This window comes from Gadus morhua, chromosome 9 (assembly GCF_902167405.1).
Source record: "Gadus morhua chromosome 9, gadMor3.0, whole genome shotgun sequence".
Lineage (NCBI taxonomy): Eukaryota > Metazoa > Chordata > Actinopteri > Gadiformes > Gadidae > Gadus > Gadus morhua.
Genome location: NC_044056.1, coordinates 7,854,386 through 7,881,474, shown reverse-complemented (window position 1 = coordinate 7,881,474; position 27,089 = coordinate 7,854,386). Strand labels below are relative to the sequence as shown.

Below are 27,089 nucleotides of genomic sequence, written 5' to 3'. Positions count from 1 at the left end.
CTTATCCTGACAAGACAACAGTCACAACGTCAACTAAAAACTTGCTTACTTGTTTCATTTTTGACTTGCGTGGGCGTAACCCATGCTGCTTCCACTAAATTTAATTAATTACTGTCAATACTCTCCTGCTTCATCATTCTCTCTCTCTCTCTCTCTCTCTCTCTCTCTCTCTCTCTCTCTCTCTCTCTCTCTCTCTCTCTCTCTCTCTCTCTCTCTCTCTCTCTCTCTCTCTCTCTCTCTCTCTCTCTCTCTCTCTCTCTCTCTGCCTGTCCCTCTCAGTCTCTCTCTCCTCTATCTCTATGTCCCTCTCCATCTCTCTCACACTCTAAAAGGCTAGAGAGGATATGGTAATGAGCATGAATATGCAGTTTCAGCAAGGCAAGCCAATCAATAAACTAATCATTCGTTTTAAGCATCACTGTTTGTCACAAGCACTTAACAAATACACCAGCAATGCTTTTTTTTCCTCTTGATTTCTACAATAAAAGCATTGTATTATAATTGTATCACATGTTTTTTGTCCGCCCACGGTGTAAAAAATAATTAAAAACAATTAGAAATGCGAAATGTCTTGACGGATACATTTGAAATATTACGAACAATCTGAGAGGGGGAGTGTGTGTATATGTGTGTGTGTGTGTGTGTGTGTGTGTGTGTGTGTGTGTGTGTGTGTGTGTGTGTGTGTGTGTGTGTGTGCGTGTGAAAGCTCTTTTAAGTCAAGCTTTCTGCTCTCTCTTGTGCGAAGAAGTCAACATGCTGGCTGCCCGTCTGCATTATTCACCAACACCTCGCCTACCTCCGCTGGATCCTGCTGCCACCTCAGCAGCCTCCACATGGAGCCTAAAGCTGGAGATGGAAGCTCGCTCGCCAGCCCACAGTCCTCCTCCACCCTGGGGCCAGAACCTCCTCTCTGATGGACCCCACGGGGGGGGGGGTCAGTCTGTACGCTAAACCCAAACGCAGAGGAGGCGAACGAGCGGTATAGGAGCAGGGTTTTCTTGTTCGTTATATGGCTCTGCTATGGCTGCTTCTGAAATACCCACTGTCAGGTTGGGCAAGACCCTGGCGAGAGGAGATGTTATACTGAGGGGAGTATGCAAACACTGATGGGAATGTAATAAAGAGATGGTGTAGTCAACTTCTGTGGGTTTTCTTTGCCATGGGGAACTTACAAAACCTTAAATAATAATGTGTGTAGTGAATTACTGATCCGATTACAATGGTAAAGATAATTTGATTCTTGACTGGCGACGGCCTGCAGGAGGGAAAGTATTGCTTATGCAGGCTATACTGCTGTATCTCCCAGAGTGGAAAGAGAGAGAGGGTGGTCTCCATTGTTTGAAGCAGCTTCATTAGCCCGAGAAACAGAGAAAGGAATAAAACCAATGCTGTTTTGTTTTTGGTCTAGATCTGAACAGCTCCAAGCGCTCTGCAACACTAGCATCACTGTCTCCCTCCTCCTCCTCCTCCTCCTCCCCCCCTCCCAGGAAACACACCATAGATCCAGGATATTTTACTCCTTCTCTTCATCCTCCTCTCCCTCACATCCCACCTCTGTGGTTTGCTGAAAGGTCACGCTCAAAGAGAACGTACCAGAAGCTATGTTCGACTAGTCCATAGGAGCAGATGAAAAATAGCTTCTTCAATTCCATGGGGCTGGATGGTATTACGTATAACACAAACAACTCTGTGGTTGAGCAGGCCTACTTGAAAAGGTTCTGAAAGATAATGGAGAGGTTTTTAAGTAACTTTGGCATTAATAATATTAATAATTAACTTAATCAGTCACATTGGATGAAGAGATTTCCAGTCCACATAATTTATGAACACTTGATCCACATTAAGGATTTGGACATATAATCATCACACCTTGGATTCCAGATTAAGACACCGGATTTTGAGTGGTTACTGTGAGGAATACTGATGACATTAGTGTGATTAAGATATTCCTTCACGGCACATTGCACAAAGTTCACTAGTAGTGACACGGTTTCCTTTATCCTGGAAAAGGGGGGGAAGCGACTCTGCGAAAAAGGACACCGATATAAAGCTCAGGGATGCTAAAGTGGGCCTGCGTCTGGAGACCGACACGCCTCACGTCCATCAGGGGGGGTCTGAAGGACACTATGTTGTCTCCCCCCCCCCCCCCCCCACCCCCCGCTGCAGGTATGCTGCATTGGCATGGACGGCGCAGTGCTGCAAGTTTGCAGTCCCGCATGCGCCGCATACTCTTGTATCACTTTGACTTACAGCCAGGGAATGTGGTGAAGAGGGGTTGGGGGGGGGGGGGGGGGGGGGGGGGGTTGGGGGGAGGAAATGTAAATTGTACTAGTTTTTATATTGACATGCTGTGTGTTTTGAAGGTGCTGATGGCGTGCATCAATCTTGTTCCCAGGGGCAGAGTGAAAAATGTGATACAGGCGTCAGGGATAACCTAATAATAAATAAAAACGAGTGTCAGGGAAAGCGTTCCCTGTAACCTTGCGTGAACTACAAGGGTGCACTGCAGTTTTATCACCGTTAGTGATGTTGATTCCTCCGCCACCTAGGGGACGAAGCCAGAAGTACACGCAAGTTTGAACCTCGTTGGTCCACCTGGGGCAGTTGTAATGGAATGCAATGTGTCCTTAGTAAAATATATTTATCAACAAACGGATGGACAACCGATTGAGATTAAGACAAAATTCCAACACCAAAATGCTTTTTTTCTCATTTATTTAAGGTTTGTTTTCTTTAACCAGACCTGCAGTGGACACTTGAATTTCATATACCTTAAATTGATTTTTCCTCAACATTATCTTAAATCCCATAGCATGACTGTTTGTTGGTTCTCTCCTGGATGGGGTTGTGGATCTTGTGAATACTGTTTAGATGGGAGACAGGACAGGGAACAGACTGGGGGAGCAGCAGGTAAGAGAGAGAGAGAGACAAGAGAAAATATGGGGAACAGTTAAGACTTTGAAAGTAAAATAATACCCCGTTGGAGGTTAGTTTCTCCACGCCCGAGAGCTCCTTGGGATACTACTACAGTACTTTATGTCGTAAAGCACCTTGCTTTGGGTCGCATACATTTACCAAAGTTACACACATTATTCCACATTTTCCAACCTCAATAAGTGCATAATATCAATTTTTTTTCACAATCATGGAGCTCATCATATATCTATTTACACATAGATATATAAACAAAGCTTCCAGTCCCACGAGCACATTTCTCTCATCTGTTCTTTGTAAGGCCTCGTGTAAGCACTTGTGGGTGGGACAAAAGAAAGGGACGATGGGAGGCAGGGAGGGGATTTACATGTTCACTCTATTGCTATCCTCCTTAGTATCGTCTCTAGTACATCCGTCACATTCTCATCCGTCTAGTCCTCCCTCCTGTATCTTCTGGTGACCGTTCCCTAGTAGTAAGGGCCGGTGACTCGGTACGGCGGGCCCCACACAGTGGCACCCGCCGGCGCTCTAGTCCGGCCCTAGTGTTCGGGGTGTCAGTCGTTATCTCTACGCTCTCCTCCGATGCCCTGGCTCTGCCCAGCGCCGGGCAACGCTCCACCCTCTGATACAGAGGTTCAGCAATAACACGTCTCTTCCCTCCGACCGGGGAAGGCAGTAGGGGGGGCGGGGGACCCTCGCACGAGGGTCCCTGCCACACAGGGAGCCTGTGCATAGCCTGTGGCCCTTGACTCCCCGTTCACTTTGTGAGCTGCGCTCAGCAGCATCGCCGGCCCCTCCCCTACTTTGCTTTGAACATTTAAAAAAATAAAGAATAAATGCTGAAAATTAAGAGAAGGCTAAGTGCAAACTAGTTGTCTTTCTCTCCCTCACTCGCGCCCTGAACATAACGATCAGGTCTGCAAAGGGGCAGTGGTTTGGGGGGGGAGGGGGTGCAGTGAAATGTTTCACAGTCGCTCGTTACAGTAGGCAGTGCGAGGGTCTTTGGGGCAAAGCTTCAAGAGAAGATTTCACAGCTTGCTTCATTCCTCACACGTCGTCGTGACTCTTTTTTTTAAAACTTTCGGAAAAACTTACTCTTTGTTCATGCTTAGTCGTTACTTACTCTCATAGAGCTCCGGTCGCAGCCTAGTTCAGCTTCTTCATTGACCAGACAACTCTTACGTGCACTCTCTCGTCACCGCCTGCTGGTGCACGCCCTCTTTCTCTCTCTCTTTCGCTCACTCTCTCTCTGCTACAACTTCTATTAGTGCTCTTTCAAGTCGGTTAGCGATATTAACCTGTAGTTTTCCACCTCGCCCCCACTCCCCCTCGCCCCAGCACTAGCTGGGGGTGTAAAGAGAGCTGGCGGGAGCCGACACAAGCATATCAGTAACTCACGCGTCCCCAAAACAAACAAAGAAGCCCGGACAGGCCTCACGGCTGGACAAACAAAACAAGGAGGAATGAGGAAATTAAAGTAAAGAGCATGTTGTTATTTCTGTTAAATCACTGCGGTAATATGCACTACGGTGCATCTCTGTGTCTGTGTGTGTGTGTGTGTGTGTGTGTGTGTGTGTGTGTGTGTGTGTGTGTGTGTGTGTGTGTGTGTGTGTGTGTGTGTGTGTGTGTGTGTGTGTATTGCGTCACGAGGGCGGGGAGGCTGGGGTTAGGGGGGGGGGGACGTATATGGTGGTGTGTGGATGGGTTTGGGGGGGGTAATCTGCTGTAGTCTGTGATCAGTGGCGGTCCACAGCGGCACTCTGTAGCAGCTCTGTGTTGGGCTGGCCCGCGGGTCTGAAGGCCGTCTGGAAGCCCGGGGGTGGGGAGTGGAACTGGCTGCCTGGGCTGGCCGTGGCAGAGGGCAGGTAGGGGGCCCAGCCGCCGGCAGCTCTGTGGTGGAGGGGCAGGTGGTTCTGGTGGTGGTGGTGGTGGGGGTGGGGGTGTTGTTGGAGGGGGTGGGGGTGGTGGGGGTTGTGGTGGTGGTGGTTGAGGCCGTCCAGAAGGCCGCTGCGGAGGGGCTGGGCGGAGGCCGAGCTGGGCGGCCCGTCCATCTCCGTGAGCGCCTGCAGGGACTTGAGCCAGTGCGGGGGGTTGTCGTCCGGGAGGCTGTCGGAGCCGTTCCCTGCCGAGGCAGGGATACCTGGAGGGAGGGAGGGAGGGAGGGAGGGGGGGGAGGGGGGGAGGGGGGGAGGACATGGAAGAGTTGTGGAGTCATTAAGAAGCAAAAATATTTACAAATCGTGCTAGTATTACAATACTTTTCCCTGCATTACTTGCATCGTCAAAAAAGCGATTGAATGAAAAACTTAAAATTTAAGACATAAATGTAAACATGTGACAAAAGATATATATATATTATCACCATAATCACAGGATACGTCACAGATATCCCCGAGGCACTCGACACCCGTTCTAAAACTGCATCTCGACCTCACTGAAAACAAGCAGCCCTGCACCCAGAGACCCCCCAGAGCAGCGGCGGGCGCGGCCCTCACCTTTGATGATGGCAGGGTCCATCCAGCTGGACGTGCCGTCCCAGCTGAGGCTGTGGGAGATGCCCGCGGGCCCTGCCGGCCCACCGATGTGGTTAACACTGTTGGAGGAGGACGAGGACGAGGAGGACGAGGAGGACGAGGAGTTGGGCAGCCCCCCGAAGTTGATGTTGATGTTGGGCAGGAGTGCTCTCAGGCCGTCCTGCCACTCCTTGACGTTTAGTCCGTCTATAGAGCTGCTGTTCTCTGAGGACAGAGAGAGGGAGGGACAAGACACCGAGTGAGACACGATCGTGTTGTCTAGACCCACTGCCGGTGGCTGGGGGCGGAACTGCAGCTCTGAGGCAAGGTCAAAACAAAAACAAAAAAACAGCACACACAAGCAAGTATCCCTTTCATTACCGGCAAGGCGGTAACCCATGTTTGGCAATCTAATACTCCCTGCGCCCGGACGCGACACGGGCGCACATTACCCGATACAGCGCTAGTTAATTTGTCTGCGGATGCAGGTCGAACAGGCGGGCTGAAAGGGGAGAGTACCTGAGATGGGGATTCCTCCCAGTCCTGTGCTGTGCTGACGGGGCAGGTTGAGGTCGAGGAAGTTACTGTGTGAGGCAGTGCTGGCCGAGTGGTTCAAGTGTGCGAGGTTATTGCGCGCGGCGGGGAGGCCCGCCATCCAGGGGTGCCTGGAGGACGGCTGGGGCTGGCCGGCGGGGCTGCCCTGGCTCCCGGGGAAGCTGAAGGAGCTGTAGATGGTTCTGTGGTGGAGCTGGGAGAGGCGCGGCGGGCCCATGGGGAAGTGGTGGAGGGAGGCCGAGGCGGAGGGGGAGGGTTGGTGGTGGTGGGGGGGGTGTTGGTGGTGGTGGTGGTGGTGGTTGTTGAGGTGCGGGGGCAGCAGGCCGTGGCTCTGGGGCCCCGGGGAGAGGGGGCCCTGGTCCTGAACAGACAGCTCCTTCTCGATGAGGTCGGCCAGGGCCTTGCGGGTGACGTCGAAGGGGTCGAAGCCCAGGTCGTCGTCCTGCGGCTGCTTTGAGGAGGAGCCGAAGCCGAAGGCCGCCTGCCAGTCCGTGGAGGAGGACACGGGTATCGTATCTGAGAGGAGGAGGAGGAGGAGGAGGAGGAGGAGGAGGAGGAGGAGGAGGAGGAGGAGGAGGAGGAGGAGGAGGAGGAGGAGACAAAGCCATACAGGTCCACATGAACATGAGAAGGTATTATTACATCACCTCCACACGGCTATTTATAAACGGACCAAGCCGGAGTAAAAGCGTGGATCTCTACCCAAAAGGACAAGTGCTTAGTGTAGGGAAATTGTTTGTCCACCTAGTATTAACCAAGCTCAGCAACAGCCCTGTGTTCCATGCAACCATTAAGGGAGATGGATGTGCATGTGTATAGTATGTAAACAGACGTCATCATGTTGTTGATTTTAGACACCTGATCAGGGCTGTGGCTAAATATATCAGATCTAAGCACCACAGGACTGAAAAAGGTACAGGGATATGCTTTCAGGAAGTGTTCAACTTGGATCTCCTGATGTCTACTGGGCTGTTTGTATGAACTTAATTAAGTTCTAATGTGGCAACACATTTCCTCACTGGAGGGCAATAAAAATCGACTTCCTAGAAGACATGTTATGCGCATGAACCATTGTCAAATTTGTAATTTCATGAAATCCTCATGCATATATTTCACATTCAGCAGGGGAATTGAAAACTGAAAACATCCCATCTCGAACTTTACTCATACAAAGCTTCAAACTACAAAAAGCACTGTCAAACTTCTCTAAATACATGCATAACAAAAACGTTCTTTCCCCACGCTTTCAAATCCTATATATAAATAAATAGAGTGGTAGTGTGTGCATGTTAAGCTAGGCCTACGTCTAGGCCTTTGTCAACTACTGCCGACTACAACTACTTAAATTAACTGTCTATTACTGCAAAAGTCAACAAACTGCTGATGGCTGTGAAAGTCACCGTCATCATTTGCTGTTTTTGCAAACCGCAGCAGGGTAAAGGCAGGCACCTGTAGTTTGTACCCAGGAAGGCCCCACCTCATGTTTACAACATGACATCAGCCGCAACGCATTAAGTGACTCATAGGTCACAAGATAGTGGTAAACATTGTTGTAAATCAAGCAGTAGACCAATCAGATCGCTCCGGGGAAACCGTGCGACAACATGATCACCTTGTCTTGACAATGTCACTGGGTCGACTTTGAAGATTAACAAAAACACATGACGATATCAAATATCCTTGAGAGCTCACAGCAGCAGTGTTTCTCAAACAGTGGTGAGCGAGGGTACTGCAGGCAGGTGGAACATGGGATCGTTTTCTTGAAAAGACCTTACAATGATAGCAAAAATAACGGATGACTGGGAATAAATATATAAGAAAATATTGTTCTGCAAATATGGCTCATGATATATATATTTTTTTATGTTTTCCATTGATGGCAAAGATAAGTAGCATTGCCTACTTTCTTTCAACCGTTTCCAACGGGGAAGTCTTTCTTTTTGCTGAACCCATACACGTGTTCTCAACTATATTTAAGGGGACAAGGGGACTTATATTTGCAGACAGGGTGGTCCGCGAAAGCCCACGGCGACAAAGAGCGGTACACCTAGAGTCGACAGCTGGGGGCCCCAACACCGGCCTACAGAAGCCCCGCGGTCAGCGGGCCGGCTCACCTGAGGCAAAGAGGCTCTGTGGTTCGGGGGTCATGGGCCAGTCGGCGCTGCTGCGGGGGGAGCTGGGGAAGGGGGGCAGGCCGGCCGGGAGGGGGTTGGGGTGGCGGAAGTTGCTGTTGTCGGAGAAGAGCGACTGGGACTCGGCGGCCGCGCCCTCGAAGGGCGAGCGGGCGGCCATGTCCGCCACGCTCACGGGCACCACCAGGCCCGGCTTGGACAGGCCTGGCGGGGGGGACGGGGAGTCGCTGCACGCCATCTGGGACGGGAGGAGGGGGCGGTGGGAGGAGATTCAAGAGTCAAAAGGGGTTTTATTCGTCACACACTCATACAGGATGTTTTTTCTGTGCTTAAAAAAATAAATAAAATACAGTAGAATAAGAGGAGGGCTGTTCATGGGGATGTGAGATGGTTTCACGGTGTCTTGCAGGGTTTTACCAGCGCATGGTGCATGTAATCTGATTTTTTTTTTTTGGTGTGTTTCTACCTGTTGTAAAGTCTCTCCGTTCACTATACTCATTGGTTCTGGAGGCTTTTCACTGGGACTGTAGAGACACAGACACACACACACACACACACACACACACAGAGAGACGAATATGCTTTAGAAAAGAAGAACCCGATAACGATGACGATAATCCGACAAAGATGCCAAAACGTTCACCGCAGTGATGATCTGTACCTGTTACTGTCGCAGTTGGAGGAGAAGGGAGAGATAGCGCTGCCGTGGCCCGGCCCGTCTGTAGTGTCTAACCCATCTGCCGCAAGAACCTCCTGATCTAAATAGTCTAAAAGGGGCGGGGACTTGCGGTCTTCTGAAAGCCCATTGGCTAGCTTGCTATGCCCCGACAGTGTTGGCCAGCCATCCTTTCCATTGCCATTGTTGGCTCTGCTGGAAGGTAAAAAGAAATTCATGAAAAACTGAATGCATGAAAGTGAAAAACTAAATAGGCTTAACAGTTTGTATAAATAGTTAGGTAGGTAAACGACACCCACCTTTGAGTGGAATTTGCTTTACTTTTGGACTTCTCTGTTGCACATATGGGGGATTGTAGAAAGCTAGGGTTCATTTTATAGAGGTCCTGAAGAAGTTTCTGCTCATATTCCTGGTGCTTTCCCGCCTAAAAACAATACAACAGATCCCATTTTGTTAATCGACAAAATGCTTCTCTGACTTGTTTAAAATACAGTCTGAAGCAGCACAGAGACACTTTGGCAACACATCTGGACAATTCAACACAGTCCAAATGCGTAAGAGCATTACCTGCATCTCTTCTTTAGTAAAGCTGGCTGCCTCATCCCCCAACTCATGTAAATACATACAATCTGGTTTGGGACACTGCATACTTTTAAGGAAGTAACTACAGTATTTTGTGGTTCCTAAAGAGGCCTGTGAGGGAAACGCATTCAAATAAGTTAATACGATGACATGACAAAGACCTCATTGTTTCCATTTGTATATACAACTAAACAATGCAGTTATGACTGCCAGAGCTTCAATAGGGAATGCTAACAGTTTTACGAGAGAGACGTGAGTTATGCTAATGCTCACCTTCAGCGTTCTACCGTCCACAACCACATTGTTGACGCATTGTATTGCTCTTAAGGCATCTTCAGACCGGATGTACGTGACGTAAGCACTGGCACTAGGCCCCTGCAAAACCAGTACAGACTCAGCCTTTGTCACCAACACTGTGTGTGTGTGTGTGTGTGTGTGTGTGTGTGTGTGTGTGTGTGTGTGTGTGTGTGTGTGTGTGTGTGTGTGTGTGTGTGTGTGTCATCATCATTCGACCTCTCACCTGTGAACCCGCATAAGATGTGCTGTTGTTGATGACCACTTTGTGTATTTTACCAAACTTCCCAAAGTACTCGGGCCTTTTAAGAACCTGTACACATAGGAAGTGACATCGAGTTATAGTCATCGAAAAACACAACAGCGTTCCACCATCTAGCCGGGTTAGATATCCATCGCCGGAAAAAGCATAGAGCCCCCCCCCCAATACACTATGTCCTCAGCAGAGTAGAACTAGAATGACTGACATTGATGGTCGCTCGAAAGACAGGTGTGGCGCTCACCTCAGGGTCGGCAAGGCGCTGGGAGAGGCCCACCACGAACACCAGGTTTCTCTGGACGACTCGGACGCTGGCCAGATGCTTGCGGTTCTCGGTCACCTTCTGCTTCTTCTCGCTCTGCTTCTGCTTCTTCTCGTTCTTGATCCTCTGGATCTCCTCCTGTGAGAGGGGCTTGTACACGGCGGGGTCCTCTGGGTACGGCTGAAAACACGGCAGGGCCGCCAGAGTTAAAACGGGTTCGACGACACAGTCGTACCACCACTCCTTCCTAGCCCATAGTGTACGACCACCACAAACCTGGCAGCCCGCTCACCACATGGGCAGCGCAATAGAAAGAGACTTGTTTGCAAAGATGACTAACGAGAAACAAAGAACCAATGTAATGATTCAGGATCGTCTTACCCAGGCTAATAGATTATTACCACCGTCGACAATAGTGCAATGAAATGATCCAATTTCCAAAAGTGGCCATACGGCACTTTACAGCAGGACTCTTCAATCCATTTGTATTGAGTCTGTGATAAAAACCGACTCGATCAATTGGTCGGGCATGGGATGGGAAACACCAGCAGAGGGAGGGGTTTGATTTCCTCTGAAGCCACCATTACAAAAAAATGAACTTGAGTTTGTGTGGTATTCTACGACGAAAGGGGCAACAGTATCTCAGGAGGAAGAGCACTTTAGCAGCGTTTAAGCAATTTGAGATCATTGAATTGATATAAAGTGTGTTATAAATAAAATGTATTATTATTATTATTAGAGCGGGTTGACTTGTAACCTGAAGGTTGCTAGTTCGATCCCAGGCTCCTCCTAACTAGCTAGAGTGGCGAGGTGTCCCTTAGCAAGATGCCTGACGAGCTGGCTGTCGCCCTGCGTGCTTGTCACCGGCGTCGGTGTGTGAATGTGTGATTGAATGGCTGCAAGTCGCTTTGGATAAAAGCGTCAGCAAAAACCCCTAAATGTAAATGTAAGACATGTAAATGTAAGACGTATGAACGCGTCATCAGCCTACCTTTCTGCAGGCGGGACAGAGGCCGTTCTCGTCGGTGCGGATGCGGTGCCAGCAGAAGCGGCAGATCTGGTAGCCACAGGTGCAGGGGAAGAAGTTGACGTCGTCGATCTCCAGCGGCTCCATACACAGGGGACACTCCATGGGGTCATCCTTCATCTTGGGGCTGTGGGACATTCTATGGCACGGCAAGGATGGGCGATGTTGGTGTTGAACCACAGCACAGGGCTGAGATAAATATATATAAATCAATTCCATTGCAGCACAATAGTTTGTCTTCATATTAGTGGATGCAGACAGACACCGTTGCATATAATAATGTACAGTATAACCCTGAACTCATCAGTTAGAAAGCTGAGGTTGCGGATTTGTGGGGCTTTCCTAATGGCAACATGAGCGCTGTCGTTTCAAATTACGATTTGTTCATAACATCGTCCGTGATCTAAAATAAAGCAATCATACTTGGTGCCAAGCAAAGTACAGTGTTCAACGCTGTGCATCATGACATCCACGCATGTAAACAGTTGCTCGTCATACATCCGCAAGGGTCTGCGCGTCTAGAAATGGTTTACCGCCATACTCAGTAGTCAGCTGACCGGGGAAGTCGTGTACAAGGAGGCAACAGAAGGAACCAGCTACACTTCGCACTCACCTCTGCACTGAAACACACAATCTGACAGATGTAAGCGGTATGAGCTAGTCTAGTACTGTACATAAAAAGCCGGTCAAATATTCAAACAGTAGTGGTTACGAGCGACATTAAACGACGACCACCGTCACGTTCCGGTCATCCTGAGGAAGCGAGGAGGAGATCTCCACTTGAACTTGGTGTGACAGCACCGAGGCGCCCCGCCGTGAATACCAAGTGACAGCTCGGCTTCAACTCTGCTGCTACGACCCACGGCTAGCTCCCCTGGCTAGCCTGTCGTGGAGATGTAGTAGTGGACGTTCAGCGGCAACCTTACAACGAGGCCTGCACAGTCCAAAGCTATCGCCCCCCCCCCCCCCCCAGCCATACCATAGCGAGCTGCTAGCATGCTAGGAACTATGTTAGCACTGTGGAACAAGTCCACTCCTGACGTGTCTGTCAACACATCAGTGTTTAGATACAGGCGAGGGGGGCCCTGTGGGTGGTGCCCCCCCTCAAGAGACACAGCTGGTTTCTGAAGTGAATGTGGTGAGAATAAACAAGGCTGAGCAGCAGAGTTAGCAGCAGTGCTAACGTGAGCGTTACTTACCCTGTCTGTGTGTAGCTAAGGGTTCCACTTCAAGGGAGTCAAACTCAGTTGGGCGGGGACCTGGAGCCAATATGTGTGAAATGTCAATGTTTTCTATGATTAGATACTTAGGTTGATCTTAGGTTTATCGTTCGGTTTTGATTATAAAGTCGACAGGGTTGTTTTGCCCCCTTTCTGGTCCTGATATTGTAGAGACAAGTTGACGCTCAAACCACCATCTTAGCTAGCATTAAAATAGGGAGGAGGGAATAGGGTAAGTATTTGAGACGACTGCGCGTGCGCAAAGGAACTGGTGCTTTGTGGGAGTTTGAGTTGACATTTGAATGTGGGTAAATAAGGGATAATGAACGCGGTCATTATCGGGAAAATGAGCCCCGACAGGGCGTACAGGACACCGACGCGCAGCGGAGGTGTCTTGCTTCGCCCTGAAGGGGCTTATTTTCGATAATGACCGGCGACGTTCCATACATTATCCTGCTTATTACACTGCTACTTGCCAAAACGAAAAAATATCTTCACATGGTGTGTCTTTTTACAATTTATTTGTTACCAGAATTCTTAGCGTTGAACAGCAGAGAAATAATCCGCCAAAGACGTTGACGTCGCTTAGCAACCGAAGACGCTGGGGTTGACAAGTTACCGGACTACTTGCGGAGTGATACCAAAGACGTCATTAGAGGCAAATAATCCTTTGATTTCCTTGACAGCGGTCAATTATTATAATATCAAGACGACGAAGACGTCTATGCGACACACCCATCGTCTTCTTCCTCATCGAATTTCTGTCGCTCTATATACGACACATGGTATAATTGATACGATTGACTATGGCCTACGTAGTGACTCATATGATACATTCGTAGCGCCAAATAAACGGCTGTGGGCAATCGTAAACCACGCCTCAAATACGAGAAAATGAATGTGTGGTTCCCAGACCTCCTCTCAATGTAGATTGAGGCCCCGTGTACACGGAGCCGAAACGGGCGAAAACGATCCGGTTTCGTTTTATGCGGTTCAGGAATATCTTCGTAAAGACGGAGTCATTGCGAAACCGCATCGACCTGTAGAAACGCTGTGGTTCTCCACAGGAAAGGCGCTGGTTCTCCACAGGAAAAAGTGGAGCGCATCAAGCCTTCGCACATACAGCCTGCGCGCTGTATACAAACATTCAGTCAAGAGGAGATTCAACCTTTTAAATTGAGCAGAAATACTTTTTAATGTACTTAGTAATTACATTTAACAAGGGGCTTTATTTAAAAAGGTACAAAAATTATACAAAAAAATACTAAATAAAAAATGCAACGCAACTCTGACGTCATCGTTTGCGTTTCAGGTGTCCACACGAATCCAACACGAAACCGCATAGGTCCGGATCGAGATTCGAAACCACCTCCGAGGGTGGTTTCAGAAATTTGCGGTTTCGGGCACCGGATTTGCCGGCTCCGTCTGGACGGTCGGCCGAAACGCACAAGACGATGCGGTTTCACCAAAAAATCGGCTCCGTGTGGACAGGGCCTGATATGAGGTCTGCCGTTAGCCAGGCTAGTCAATTATACTTAGCAACGGTGAATTATCAAATATAATTCACCGCCGGAAGTTGTGAAGGGCCCATGCAAGTGAACTGCGCGTTCCACGGCATTGAGAAGACCCGTGTGATAAGACTACATAGATAGAAAATGTGGTTAGTAATTTAACGTAATAAAGTGAAGAGTTGTTGGTACAAAGTTACGACATCCACTAGAATATTACACCAGAAAATGTATTTATCATGTACTTATGCAATAAGGCCATGTTATTTAACAGTGCACACCTTCTGACATGTAACAAAAGCCATTTTATTTATGTACCACTGTCCCTGATCCATCTGTAATCCTTTTTGTTTTTAATCTATCCACAAGAAATGTGGCTTGGGCCAGGCTTGGCTCAGGGTCTTGTAAGGGTCCACAGAGTCCATGCAAAGCAGTGGGTCAATAGGGTGCTGGGAAGCCAGGGAGAGCCGCGCAGCTTGGAGGCCCATCCGGACACAGCTGTCAGTGTCTTGACCCTGGATGACCCCCGCCATGATGCTACCTGCAAGACTGGTGACCGAGGAAAGATGGGGAAAATGTATCTTTTAACGGGTTATGCTCACACACACACACACACACACACACACACACACACACACACACACACACACACACACACACTTTACTAAGTAACTAAGCTCACACAGATATATGGACTCGGAGAGATATTCTTTTCAGATACTGAGATACATACAATATGGCTATTTATTGGAAAATAAGATTCAGAAATAATTAAATATGCAATAAAGGCAGAGGAATGGATAGTCAAGAAGAAGCTTAAGAGTAACTGCACCTATCTCCCGCTCCAGAGACGTTCACTATCTCTGCGCTGACAGGAAGTGACGCATAGTGCACAGCACACAACCGGCCCCGCTGAGGAAGAAAAAACACAGACACAGCTTAAATTAGAAGCCGCCTCTTCTTCAGCGTCATCATTCTCCTTCATCATCAACCCCTTGTTTTAGAGACGGGGGGCGACTCTGAAATCCCTCTCTTGTTCACTCCTTCTCTAATCCCTCATGATCACTACCGTTTGCAACACTATTTGGGGAGCAAGCAGGCCAGGGAATAAGGGGAATTCAGACCACAATGGTACAGTTACTGCATAATGTTGACTCTCCAAATAAGTGTGTGAGAGGTTTAAGACATGGCAGAATGTTTACCGTCTCTCCTTCCACCCTCGGTCGCAGATGGACCGACCCGTTGCCATCATGCTGGCCGCACACCAGCACTCCGTCGGAGCCTAAAGTCACTATGAGACAGTGCAGGTGCTCCAACAGGGGGCGTGAGAGAGCCAGCGCACATGACAGCACGTCTCCAAGAGAGCTCGGAAACACTGCAACCAAACCGAACAGCGTCATCAACCACATGCCATCTGATGACAAGCTTGACTTGCTTCCTGTGGGTGTGGTGGCTCAGTATAGTGTGTGTGTGTGTGTGTGTGTGTGTGTGTGTGTGTGTGTGTGTGTGTGTGTGTGTGTGTGTGTGTGTGTGTGTGTGTGTGTGTGTGTGTGTGTGTGAGCATGTATGTGCTAATGTGTGCTTGCGTACATGTATATGTCTCTCTGTCTGTGTGTGTGTGTGTGTGTGTGTGTGTGTGTGTGTGTGTGTGTGTGTGTGTGTGTGTGTGTGTGTGTGTGTGTGTGTGCGCTGTACCGTCAGGTGTCTGCAGTCCCAGGGTTGTGTTCATGGTGCACAGCTCAGCCAGGTTGGGGGAGGAGTAGGACAGCTGCTTCCAGGATTCAGACTGGAAAGGCTTGGAGGCCTTAACAGAGTCCGTTGGCTCGTACCAAACTGCAAAACCACAGTCACGTTACAGTGGTGTTGATAATGGGTTGATCCTGTGGGCAGTTGGGCACAATAGTCTGGCTTGTTCCCGAAGTGTCCCAAGTCTATCAGAAGGTTACCCTGAGGAAGAGGGCTCACCTCAATACCTACCCTTCAATGGATGACATTGCACTCAGTATTCTTTCTCCCTTTTTACAGAGGCATCTTCATAGAGAAATCACAGGTGTTGCTCATAACACAAATTAGGGGTCTGCTACTTTTATGTATCGGGCGCGTCTATAAGACTAAACTAGTGATGATCAGTCTATTGCCTTTATAGTAGAGGGTCTACTCTATTGCATGCTAAAATGACTGAAAATAAGGGGTTTCAGCAGTCTACGTCTATAGATCCTTACCGCTGAGTGCCAGTTCCTTGGCAAGGCCACAGACATAGTCTATGGTGGACACAGGGAGGTTACCGTCCAGACAAACCAGAGAGGCAGACGAAAGCTGCTCCTCAAATGAAGAAACCTGTGAGGTTTGAAAGAAACGTAACAATAATCAGGTGTTGATACTTTTTATGAGTGAGCAAAGAGATCAAGTGGAATTTAATGAGTCTGAGTTGGTTATGTAGGCACGATGGAGGATAGTTACAGGCTAGCTTTAGGTTATGTATAGGCTAGGGTTAGGCTAGGTCGATGAGCCTACTTACATACTGCTCTGTGATCTGCTGATGGATGTCCATGTCGCCCAGCCCAAGGCTAAGCTCGCCACTCTCAGTGATGACAGCACAGTATGTAGCAGTCCTCTGGTCGGCAAGCCTAGCAATGCCGCTGGTGTTCTGGGTCAAATAGCAGCATAGGCCATAGCATTAGTGTAAGTGGTGGGCAATACCCTTAATCACAACATGTCCATTGATGTGTATTTATTATTACAGTTTTTACACAGATGATGATGAGATGGTAGCAGTAGCCACAACACACAAACAAATGCTGGATTCCAAAATTGATCATAGAGACCTTTAAAAAAATGTATTGTTTATATGAAATTGTAGCCCATCCCTTAGAAGCATCAAACAAATTATTCAGATGGTGAAGTTAGTGACATGAGAGGCACGTCAGTCATATCCTACCATGTGTTGACAGTAGTTCAGCACTGCATGGCTGTGAGAGTCAGAACCAATAGCTGAGATGAACAGGACTCTGCGACCTAACCGGCTCAGAATGTCTTTCAACAACAACAACAAAAAGGGTAAGGGTTAAAAAATGGAAAGGCTACGTATGCATTCAATCATCTTCTTCAAATTGCTGATAACAATGCTTGAGTCTGAATTGAAAAGTATTTACCGGCAATATTCCGGCCTACGCCACCAAAGGACTGACACACATTTCCCGGGTTTGTCTGTCCAAACTGAAGAAAGATTTCTCAGGGATCTGAATGAAACAGAACTGCACCTTTCATTTATTTGTTATGCTTTGAGAAAAGTGAACTTACCACAATATCCTCAGTTTTTCCCTTGGCAATAAAATCCACATTTATTCCTCCTATTACAACCTGTGTGAAAACAGCGCCATAGGAATTCCCCATGAATGGTCAGTATTTTTAAATACTTTTATTGTATTAACAAATGTGATGTCATCAATTATATCGATTTACTTACAATTTCAGACTTGGACTCTGGAGAACTCATTACATGATAGCTTGTAGGCTGTTTCCTCTTTCTATCGTGTCTTCGTTTTGCCAGTTCACACGCTATCTGGCTCCCTACTTTGGCGTTGTTGTGAATGAGTGCAACATCTTTGAGCACAGCATGTTAAGGGGATAACTGGTTTAACTGGTTGGTAACTGGAGCGTATGTCACCATTGTGATACAGCGACGCTTAAAGAGATCGACTTTCATGGTACAGCTAACCCAGGCTTTCAGCTCAACATACCTCGCTAACCCTCTAATCGAGCTTCGTAGTACAGGCCCCTGGATTTGGCTGCGCGGGTTTGTTTACCGGCGTTGCTATTGTTACCGGTCTTGCGTGTTCCAACGGTTTATAGTCTAACCAATACTTCATTCACTGCCTCTTCCATGGTCATTACAATATTATGAACAGACTGCTCTGTAAAAAAAATATATATATATATTATACCAGATACATTTTCAGTCGCACTACCCCGAATTCTAGGCGCATGTGCGCCCAAATTAGGCGCACTCTGGAGCCCTGAAAGGTTACTGGTCATGTGCACAACTCGCCTGTCATGTTTATACATAAATCCACAGTTGCAGAAAATTAATACTTTACATACTACAATCTTATACAGACATTTTATTGTAAGGAACTGAGAGATCTAGCTTGCGTGCCTCCTTAAATCAATAGGGGATTTGATAAGGATACTAGCTTCGAGGGACTTTCCTTTAGTCAACTCGTTGACCCTTCGAAGGATAAACGGCGTCACGTCCTTCCCTCTGATCCCTACGAAACTAAGGAAATGAATCATACACAGAAACAGAAAACTTTGTTTAAACATCTTCCTCATTTTAAAGTGTTAATGTAGGTCGCTGACCAAACCAGAAAGTAAAGATACAATCAAAATCAAATAAAACTGCATGGAAGAATAATGTCCCCCGTACCTGGCCTCGGCTACAGCGGTCTGTATCGCGTCGTCTATCTGCTGGCCTACCGCTGCGTGCTCTTCACAGATGGGGACCGCTATGAGCAGGCCGCTCTGGAGCCCCAGGGACAGCGTGCCCTCTTCAGGGTGGAAAACAAGAGTGTTTTCAGGTTTTGAGGACAGATTTCTTCTATGCTTATTCAAATTCTGCATGGAGCCTATCATGATCACGATGCACTCACTGGCTAACCACATCTCAACCAGGGTTCAAGGTTTCAAGGATTTCAACAAGGGTCAGACCTTGGTGGTTAGGTAGGTGTTGCTGAGCGAGTGCACGCCTCATCCCTACCTGCTCATTCATGAAATGTATCAAAAATAAATCCCTAAGTGGATAAAAGCACCTAGATAATGTATGCTAAATATTTAAGCTAAGGGGATATCAAAAAAATATGATGGCATACCGATTAGTTTGGCTGCCTCTTCCGGGTCGCGGACATGATACGGGGAAGTGAATCCACTTTGTGGAGAAAAAAAGGCCGGGAAATTGTTGGACTGTCCGTAGGTGGCGACACACACACCCTGGGTCTCCTGTCGGGGTGGCAATAAACGAACCGACTCCATTAAGAACACTCAAACAGAAAGTACTTTTGATGCGATGGGAATCAGAACACTATGTTTTCAACAACACCCATGTATTTCCAATAAAACATGAATTCTCACGAGAAACTCAAGGGTGCGGCCGATGTCCAGGATGGACTTGACCCCAGCGGAGACCACAGCAACGGGAGTCCTCCCCAACTCGGTGAGGTCGGCACTGACATCCAGACCTGCGAATAGGAGCACTCTCTTGATATAATATAGCCAATAACAAAACGAAATGCTACTTTTAACATTTTCATCGCTTTTGTGCTAATATGGAATAGATAGGAAAGGGAAGACGGACAGAAAAGTGTGCTGAAAGAGAGAGATGTGACAATGACCCAGCACAGTACAGCACAGGTCAGAATTCAACCTGAGTGACAAGACAAGGCGTACCATTGACAACATGGTTAGCACAGGGCTAGCGGGTTGAGCCAACGTGCCGCATCTGTAGCTGTCGATCTGAACCCACTTACTGTGCTCCCCTCCACGGTGGACTCCACCGATGCCTCCGGTGACAAAGACGGGGATCCCAGTGCTGTGAGCCGCGATCATGGTGGCGGACACGGTGGTACCCCCAGAGAGGCCCTTTCAGAAAGGGACACAAAAGAGCATATGTAAATACGAGAAACACAGCCCGGTGGGTTGTGTGCGTGAACAACAGTAGGGTTTTTGGGGCCCACCTTGCTGATGGCGTAGGGTAGATCGCGGCGGGAGATTTTGAGGGACCCCTCACTGCGGGCCAGGTACTCCAGTTCCTCTGAGGACAGCCCCACATGGACCCTGCCCCGGAGCACCCCAACCGTCGCTGGGATGGCACCCTGAGCCCGGACCAGGGACTCCACCTCCATGGCAGTACTGGCACAGTCAAAGAGAACTGGCATTAATCCATCAACTGTTAACATAACTTTTACAACCAAATTCATGCTTGACAGACAGACAGGTAGATCGATGGTCATGACATACTCATACACATATTATTCTTCGTACCTTGCGGCTAGAAACATGAATATAAACAAGCAAATAGAACATATATCTTTTTACATAAAGTATACACTACACGTTATATACTAAATACTGCTATGTTATATACTATAATCATGTATTGCTCACATGTATATGGTTGTTGGTGTTGAGTAATGCGGTGTCTGTACCTCAAGTTGTGTGGAAAGGGCATGCCATGGGTGATGATGGTGGACTCCAAGGCAACCACCGGCTGGTGTTCTGCCAGTGCCTGAGAGACCGACGGGTGAACTCTGAACAGCGAGCCCAGAGCGCCCAGCCCGGTCGGGTTCCCAGAGTACGCATGTGATCGCCTGATGGGCAGCGTAGACGCTCCACATCTCAGGAGATGTGAGGATACCTTCTGCAGCATTCCTAATCGGTCAGATTTCCCTCACCCCGGGGAGATCCTGAGAAACATAGACACAACAACACACCGACTGTGAAGAGAAAAGCATACCACTATGCAGAGCCGGCCCTGGGCAAAGGCAGTATAGGCAAATGCTAGGGGCGCCGTCATCCGCGGGGGGCGCCGAAAATGGGGAGAGAAAAAAAAAATATATATATATATATATATATACTACTTTTTTTTTTACCAGTGCCATTACTACTATTATTTCGAAATATTATTTAAGCCCACAGCAACATAAAGTCATAGCAAAGAATATTAAATAATGGAGAAGCCTTTTTTCTGGGTGCCTGCCTGGCTCGTTGCTCTGTACCTGCCCTCTTTGAGGGGGGCGGGGTCAAGAGGCCAGCTGCCTGAATCTGACCGGACCGTGACCCCGAGACGAAGAAAAAGATTAATGAAACTGTATTGGAATTAAGTCCAAAAGACTGAAGCCATCCGGCGCCCAAGGAAGGAAAAGAAGGAAAGAAGAGGAGGAAAAACTTGAAAAAGGTAAAGGTACAGTAACGTCAATGTGATGAAGTGCATGAAATTAATAGTTTAATGCATCGTAGTTACCGTTGTTGGAGCAGAGTGTTAGCTTGCTAGCTTACTTCGGACCAACATTGTTTAATAATCAATAAATAGCTGAGTCGACGTGTGTTAATGTTACTCCACCTTAAATTCATCAGGGACGTTTGGAAACTTAACGTTAGGCCTGTTCACACCTAACTTTTACAGGTGTCTTTCCTGCTTGTATGTCAGTTAAAATGCTTTTAGTTGTCCATCCACTGTGTAATAGGGTGGTTGTAAGCATTTGGTTTTATGTGTCACAGTTTATGTTTGTTAAAGTTTACATCAGTGTTAAAGTGCAGTTAAAGTGTATTACTGTTAATATTTCATACCTTAGCTTTCACATATCATTCATAGGCTATATATACAGTACATATATAATCATTTCACTGCACTTTACTGGTTTTGCACTGTGGTTAGACTGGATTGCATTGCAATGACAATAAACTTGAATGAATCTCATCACATTTTCATTATTAGTCTCATGTATAGCACACCAAGCATCTGTTATTTTATTAAAATGTAACATGCAGTCGTCACATATACTTCTCTTCTCTCTTCAGATGCACTTTTAAAATATTTCAGTGCCACTCCCAGTGACACAGCATCAGGTTCTGCCGTCCCGTCTGCCTCTGCACAGCCCTAAAACATTATTGTATTTTTTTTACACTTCAGTTGAGTGCTTGTTTAATCTCTGGTTAGAACCAAACTAGATAAACCATACTACATTTAATTGTATTGACAATAATTTGAATCTGAACTGTATCTATTATTTTGCTTATGAATGCCTTTAGTAAACATCATGCATTTCTTTGCAGTATTTTGTGCATACCTTATTGTATGAGTGATTCATTGTCACTTGTTTTGCAAGACTTTTTTTTTACTGCCAAGTGTTTAATTATTAAAGGTTCTAACGTCTGCAGTATTTTGTGCATACCACATTGTATTTATGATTCATTGCTTGTTACTTGGTTTTTAATACGTTTTGTGTGTCTAATTTTCTATCTAAAATCAAAGAGTCTCAAAGACAAAGCTTTGTAGCTTCTCTGAGTTTATGAACATTGGTAGTCGAATTTACTGTGCGATCAAAAGGGGTAGGGGGCGCCAGCAAAAATCTTGCCTAGGGCGCCAAATTGGTCAGGGCCGGCCCTGCCACTATGCAGTAGGGTTGCCGCGGTGTGGACCTTTTCACACCGAGTAATACGCTCGTGTCAACACCGGTATTACCGGTATAAACGGTATTAACAGCGGCTGGCAGCGCGCCAATTCTCGGCGTCTTATAACGTTCTATAGGCCTACATAATAATATAATATTTATTATTTATGGTTAAAAAGGGGCGTGTGCAGGGCGGAACGTGAAGCTGATTCAGCTGCGCACACTTGTAGGCAGTGTGTTCAGTGTGTGATCCCACGCAGTTTTATAAATGAGACCCCAGGGGTCTCATTTATAAAACTGTGCGTGGGATTGTTACTAAAAATGTGCGTACGCCCAGAAGCCAAGTTTTGCGTGCGCCAAAAAATATTCCGATTTATAAAACCCTGCGTGCGCACACCGTACGCAATCTTTGCTTTATAAATCAGAGTGCCTACAAGTGTGTGCGCAGCTGAATCAGCTTCACGTTCCGCCCTGTATACGCCCCTTTTTAACCATAAATGGTCAATGCAAATGACCTCATGAATTCGATCTGCATATAAAACAGACTTACTGTCCGTCCACACCAGAAGCGAATTGAGCGACCAAATCGCCGGAAGTCATTCACTTTCTATGGGCAAGAGCGACCAAAGCGACCAAAGCGACCAAAGCGACCAACGCTACCAGCGGCCAAAGTTGAGCGACCAGAGCGTCAAAAAGAAGTTGAAAACTTTTTAACTTTATGCAAATGACTATTATTCGCTTCAGCGGCCAAACACTGACAGCCAATCGGAATGTAGACGCTCTTCGCTTGCGTGGATCCCAGGGAACATCGGCAGGCACTTTGGTTCCTACCTACCTTTATTCACTCACTGAACAAAATGTCGGCTGAAGTATTAATCGCGGCTGTAACTGGGCACCCGGTGTTGTACGAACCCACCCTTTTTCAGTTCAGAGATCGAAACGCCATAGTGGTTTGGATATGAAGTGATGATAAGCGGGAGTATTTATAGGCTACATCTAGAACGTTCGTATTTAAGCGGGAATCATTATAATTTGCTCTACATGCCACCAATCTAACCAACCAATCGCGTGTAGCATGCTTTAAACAAAACCCAAAAAGTTTTTGAAATCGTCACATAAACAAACTAATCGTCAAGACGAGGCTCACACCTCAGGCTCCGTGAATAGTGGGGAATAGAGGGATAAAAGACAAGAGATATATCCCTTGTCATTTATCCCTCTATTCCCCACTATTCACGGAGCCTGAGGTGAATAATTTTTAATTAAATAGTCTAGATAGATAGATAGTCAAGTCTTTATTAATACCAAACGACACAAATCGTCGGGAATCCATTTAGGTGGTTCGTCCCACACAGGACAGTAGCCTACAAGACCACACAGAACAAGTCTGACTGGACATACACACAATACACATTAAAACTAGACACGCGTTGATAGATAGATAGACAGAAAGGCCTAGATAGATAGATATGTTCCATTATTTGCCTTGCGGAGCCAACCAGTCCTGTGCACGCAGGCCTATGCAAATTAGCCATGTGCGCTAATGTCTATTTGTTTTGAATGCGACGAATGAGTGCAGATCATGATTTGCAGATCCAGATCAGTGAAACATATTTTAACTACTACAGCACGCAGGGTTTTTTGTTCTCGGTTGTAATTAGCCTACATTTTAGGATTTTTTGTATATTGGGGGGAATCACTGTCCTACTTGTTGTCGAAGCACTTTATCGAACAAGCAAAACCGTCTCGGCAATATGGCCAAGGTGTATGGGAGAGTTCACTATTTGATATGGCTGTCTGTAGGGCCTACTAAACGCATACGGCTCCTTTAAATGCGTCTGCATAATTGAATTGTACGTCATGAGCGACTTGAGCGACCAAAGCGAACAGAAAAATTCGCAGCGAAACTTTGTGAGCGACCAAAGCGTCTTTGACGCTATGGTCGCTCCTGGTGTGGACGTACAGTTAGATGCAAGTATTATGTCTTGTCGGAAACAATGGCAGAAGTACTGAGAGAAGCAAAAAAGCGAAATTTCACGGAGATTGAAGTGGAGACACTTGTGGGTGAGATGGAGGCCCGAAAGGTAGTTTTGTTCGGCGGTCACGGGATTGGGATCGCCAACAACAAAAAGCAGAGTGAGTGGCAACATGTTGCTGCAGCAGTGAACTCTGTCAGTAGCTCGGAGCGCACAGTCCCAGAATTAAAAAAGAAGTGGTCTGACATAGAGTTACATATTTTTATGTAGCCTACCAATAAATCGTTATGGTCCCTAAATAGCCTCCGAATCCTGCCATTTGCATGGTCCGCCAGAAGTTCCATATGGTGCAGCATTACCACGGCGCTCACCTCTGCATTTATAGGGTCACGGTAATAAGACTGACCGAGAACACCTTGGATATTCAGTTTGTAATCACCCACGTAAAATGTTCTTGAACATAACCCCTTTTTAATGCCTGATTTGTCATGAAAAGCATCAAGAGTAACGGACAACGATTGTGATGAGTGTGGCTTGGTTTTCCACACTTGGGATTTAATTGACATTTGATTATGTGTTTACAGTGTCACATAAAAATGTTATGTTATTGACACATGTTGGACGGATGCTTTATTCCATGCAGTCGCGCCGTCAGTGGACAGTATGGAGTGACGGGATTAAATATAGAGAATTTCTTTTTATTTCTATTCTAAGGAGATATTCCTGGAGTTATAACTGAGAAATAACGCAGTGGACTTAAATTATTCTGATTAGGATTTAACGCATGATACGGGTTGAAATTAAATTGATGAAGGGCGATGATAAAACATAATCGTTCTTCTCACTCTGCAATTCTTCGGTCTGACTTCAGTTCACCACCACACCGTCTGTGTCGCCAATTCTCCTTTTCCTCCAAACCATGCGTACGCATGGGTCAGAGTTTGCTTAGGGCTGCGCACATTATCCCGTCAAGTTGGTTTTTTATAGATCACAACCTTGGCGTGAAAAGTCACGTACGCAACTTTCAGCCCCGTTTTGTGCGTACGCAACGGTTATAAATGAGACCCCTGGGACTTATCTTCTGATAGTAAAACACTTGGAACTTCATTTCATGCCAGATAATTGAAGTTGATTTAATTCAGCTGTGAGAGGGAACAAACCACACAGCCACCAGTAGCTTGCCTGAGCTACTCTGAAGCTTCTCCTCAGACGGGGGTGTCTTTCAAAGACCCCCGATGCCTGCAAGCATGGGGTGTCGGCAAGCATTCAAGTTAAGACAAGCACCCTAGAAAACGTAGGCTCACATTGTGAAACAAATCTCTTGCTTTACCCTATTCTTCAGAAGATTCTATTTTTCGGTCCGTCCTCTGTTGATAACAACTATTTTTGTGTACCCCTTCGGCAATCCATACTCTATACACACATTCCTACCTCATCTAACGTTCAGTCAGAGGGGCTTCTTTCATAATTCCACCTCCATGTGGGGTGCGCAGCAGTAGTGTTAAAACAAGCTGCCCTGTGGCTAAAGGCCGATTCATTCCTCCGGATCCTGACGAAATTCGTCCGTCCGCCCCAAAAGTTGCCTCCGGAACTACCCTTCATACCTCCGTCCGGTTTCAGCGTTGTTATGAATGTTACGCAAAGAAATCCTCTAGGGCAGTCACCGTCGTTACACAAATTAACGGCATCGACAATCTCAAACATGACATCTGTAGAAAAGATTTTGCTTTGTGTCATCCGAAATCGGCAAAAATTTGCAAATAGTGTGCGATGGCGGCATGTAGGCTACGCCTCACCAACCCGCAGATCATCTCGTCAAAATGTTGTTAAATTACCAGTTACAACTCATTGCCAAAGCAGGGGAACAATATAATAAAAAGGTCAGGTATATAGTATAATATAAGTCTAAATACAATATTATATACATATCAGATTTATACTACTCTATCTATTTTCGCCTATTTTCTATCTACTCCGGATTCGTAAGCTCAGAGGCGACGGACCCATTGACGGACGAAACACCTCTGGGACCGGACGAAATTGTCCGTATCCGTATTTACCGTAGGGTGTGGCCTTTAGCCTTTGTTCCTTATTATATCAGAGCCCTGCGGGGTACAGTTCCTGACGTTTTGGGAAACAAATCCAATTGAACCATCTGACTATTGTTGGATTCTGCCCTGTCCCGGTTGGTTGAGGCAACCCCCATTTTAACTCCCCCGGGCCCCCCTCCCCCTCAACCTCTTTTGGGGCCACTCTGAGAAATTCCAAATTCCACAGCATGGACAACACACTGACAAACTCCGAAGAGGTGGAGCTGGTGAGGCGTCCATTTGGAGAGGTACGAAGAAGGATCTAACCAAAAGTGCATGACCGATTTCAGGAAGGGAAAAAGTATATAAAAAAAAAAATTAAAAAGGGAAAATAATAATTATACTTATAAGTGAATGCAACAGCAAGGAAAATTAAATGCATTTTTTTATATAATGTATATAAAATGTATATATATATATATATATATCAATTTAGTAGGAAATAAAGTGTCTTAATAATATAAAATGGTGCAGTATATAAAAACTTAATATACACAAATGTGGGCACACATTAGTGGGCATCACAGATCCATAAGCGCATGTAGAGTGCATGTCCATAAGTACAAAAACAATCTTTGAAGAAGTCCAACTGGAGTACATTTTCATATTCAGTTGTATACAGAAATCTTTGTCAAACAGACTGCTTTAATAATAATGTGGTAATAAGTAATTTGACTTAAAATAGTAGATTTCAAGTTAAAACTTAGGACCCATAAACCCTTTGAATGCTTTAATCCTGTGCTTACCTTCTGCAGTGTTACGAGAACACTTTGGCCAGAAAGCCGAACTTTGAACCAATCCCTGTTTATTTAGGCAAAGAGCCTAAATAAAGCCTCGGGACTCTATACACTCCGCCTATAGGGGAGTGAGTTCCTGAGTCAAAGCAACATTTCATG

At 46.6% G+C, this 27,089-nt stretch overlaps 2 protein-coding genes across 6 annotated transcripts; both read right to left on the bottom strand.

Moving 5' to 3' along the window:
* Positions 1-2,698: 2,698 nt before the first annotated feature.
* On the bottom strand, positions 2,699-12,682 carry cnot4a (CCR4-NOT transcription complex, subunit 4a). Of its 3 annotated transcripts, none has more exons than XM_030366291.1 (13): positions 12,434-12,682; positions 11,199-11,423; positions 10,190-10,387; positions 9,913-9,999; positions 9,666-9,767; positions 9,378-9,503; positions 9,110-9,234; positions 8,796-9,005; positions 8,601-8,658; positions 8,117-8,372; positions 5,967-6,518; positions 5,430-5,672; positions 2,699-5,074 (listed from the first exon to the last, which is right to left on the bottom strand). In XM_030366291.1, exons 2-13 carry the CDS (start codon positions 11,370-11,372, stop codon positions 4,671-4,673), a joined length of 2,535 nt encoding a protein of 844 aa, XP_030222151.1. In that variant the 5' UTR covers positions 11,373-11,423; positions 12,434-12,682; the 3' UTR covers positions 2,699-4,670. The 3 variants fall into 3 exon arrangements, with proteins under 3 accessions (XP_030222151.1, XP_030222152.1, XP_030222153.1); XM_030366292.1 differs by having other exon boundaries at positions 11,199-11,373; XM_030366293.1 differs by having other exon boundaries at positions 8,796-9,002; positions 12,434-12,681.
* Positions 12,683-14,178: 1,496 nt separating this feature from the next.
* Positions 14,179-26,996, bottom strand: zgc:136858 (Indigoidine_A and YeiC_kinase_like domain-containing protein). 3 transcript variants are annotated; one of them, XM_030366213.1, is made up of 18 exons: positions 26,940-26,996; positions 20,163-20,420; positions 19,692-19,866; positions 19,485-19,596; positions 19,090-19,196; positions 18,831-18,957; positions 18,389-18,509; positions 18,153-18,238; positions 17,429-17,565; positions 17,263-17,322; positions 17,115-17,178; positions 16,901-16,995; positions 16,481-16,609; positions 16,185-16,299; positions 15,658-15,795; positions 15,165-15,337; positions 14,795-14,874; positions 14,179-14,511 (listed from the first exon to the last, which is right to left on the bottom strand). In XM_030366213.1, exons 2-18 carry the CDS (start codon positions 20,381-20,383, stop codon positions 14,316-14,318), a joined length of 2,136 nt encoding a protein of 711 aa, XP_030222073.1. In that variant the 5' UTR covers positions 20,384-20,420; positions 26,940-26,996; the 3' UTR covers positions 14,179-14,315. The 3 variants fall into 3 exon arrangements, with proteins under 3 accessions (XP_030222073.1, XP_030222070.1, XP_030222071.1); XM_030366210.1 differs by lacking the exon at positions 26,940-26,996 and adding an exon at positions 26,164-26,319; XM_030366211.1 differs by lacking the exon at positions 26,940-26,996 and adding an exon at positions 25,535-25,697.
* Between the last annotated feature and the right edge of the window lie 93 nt (positions 26,997-27,089).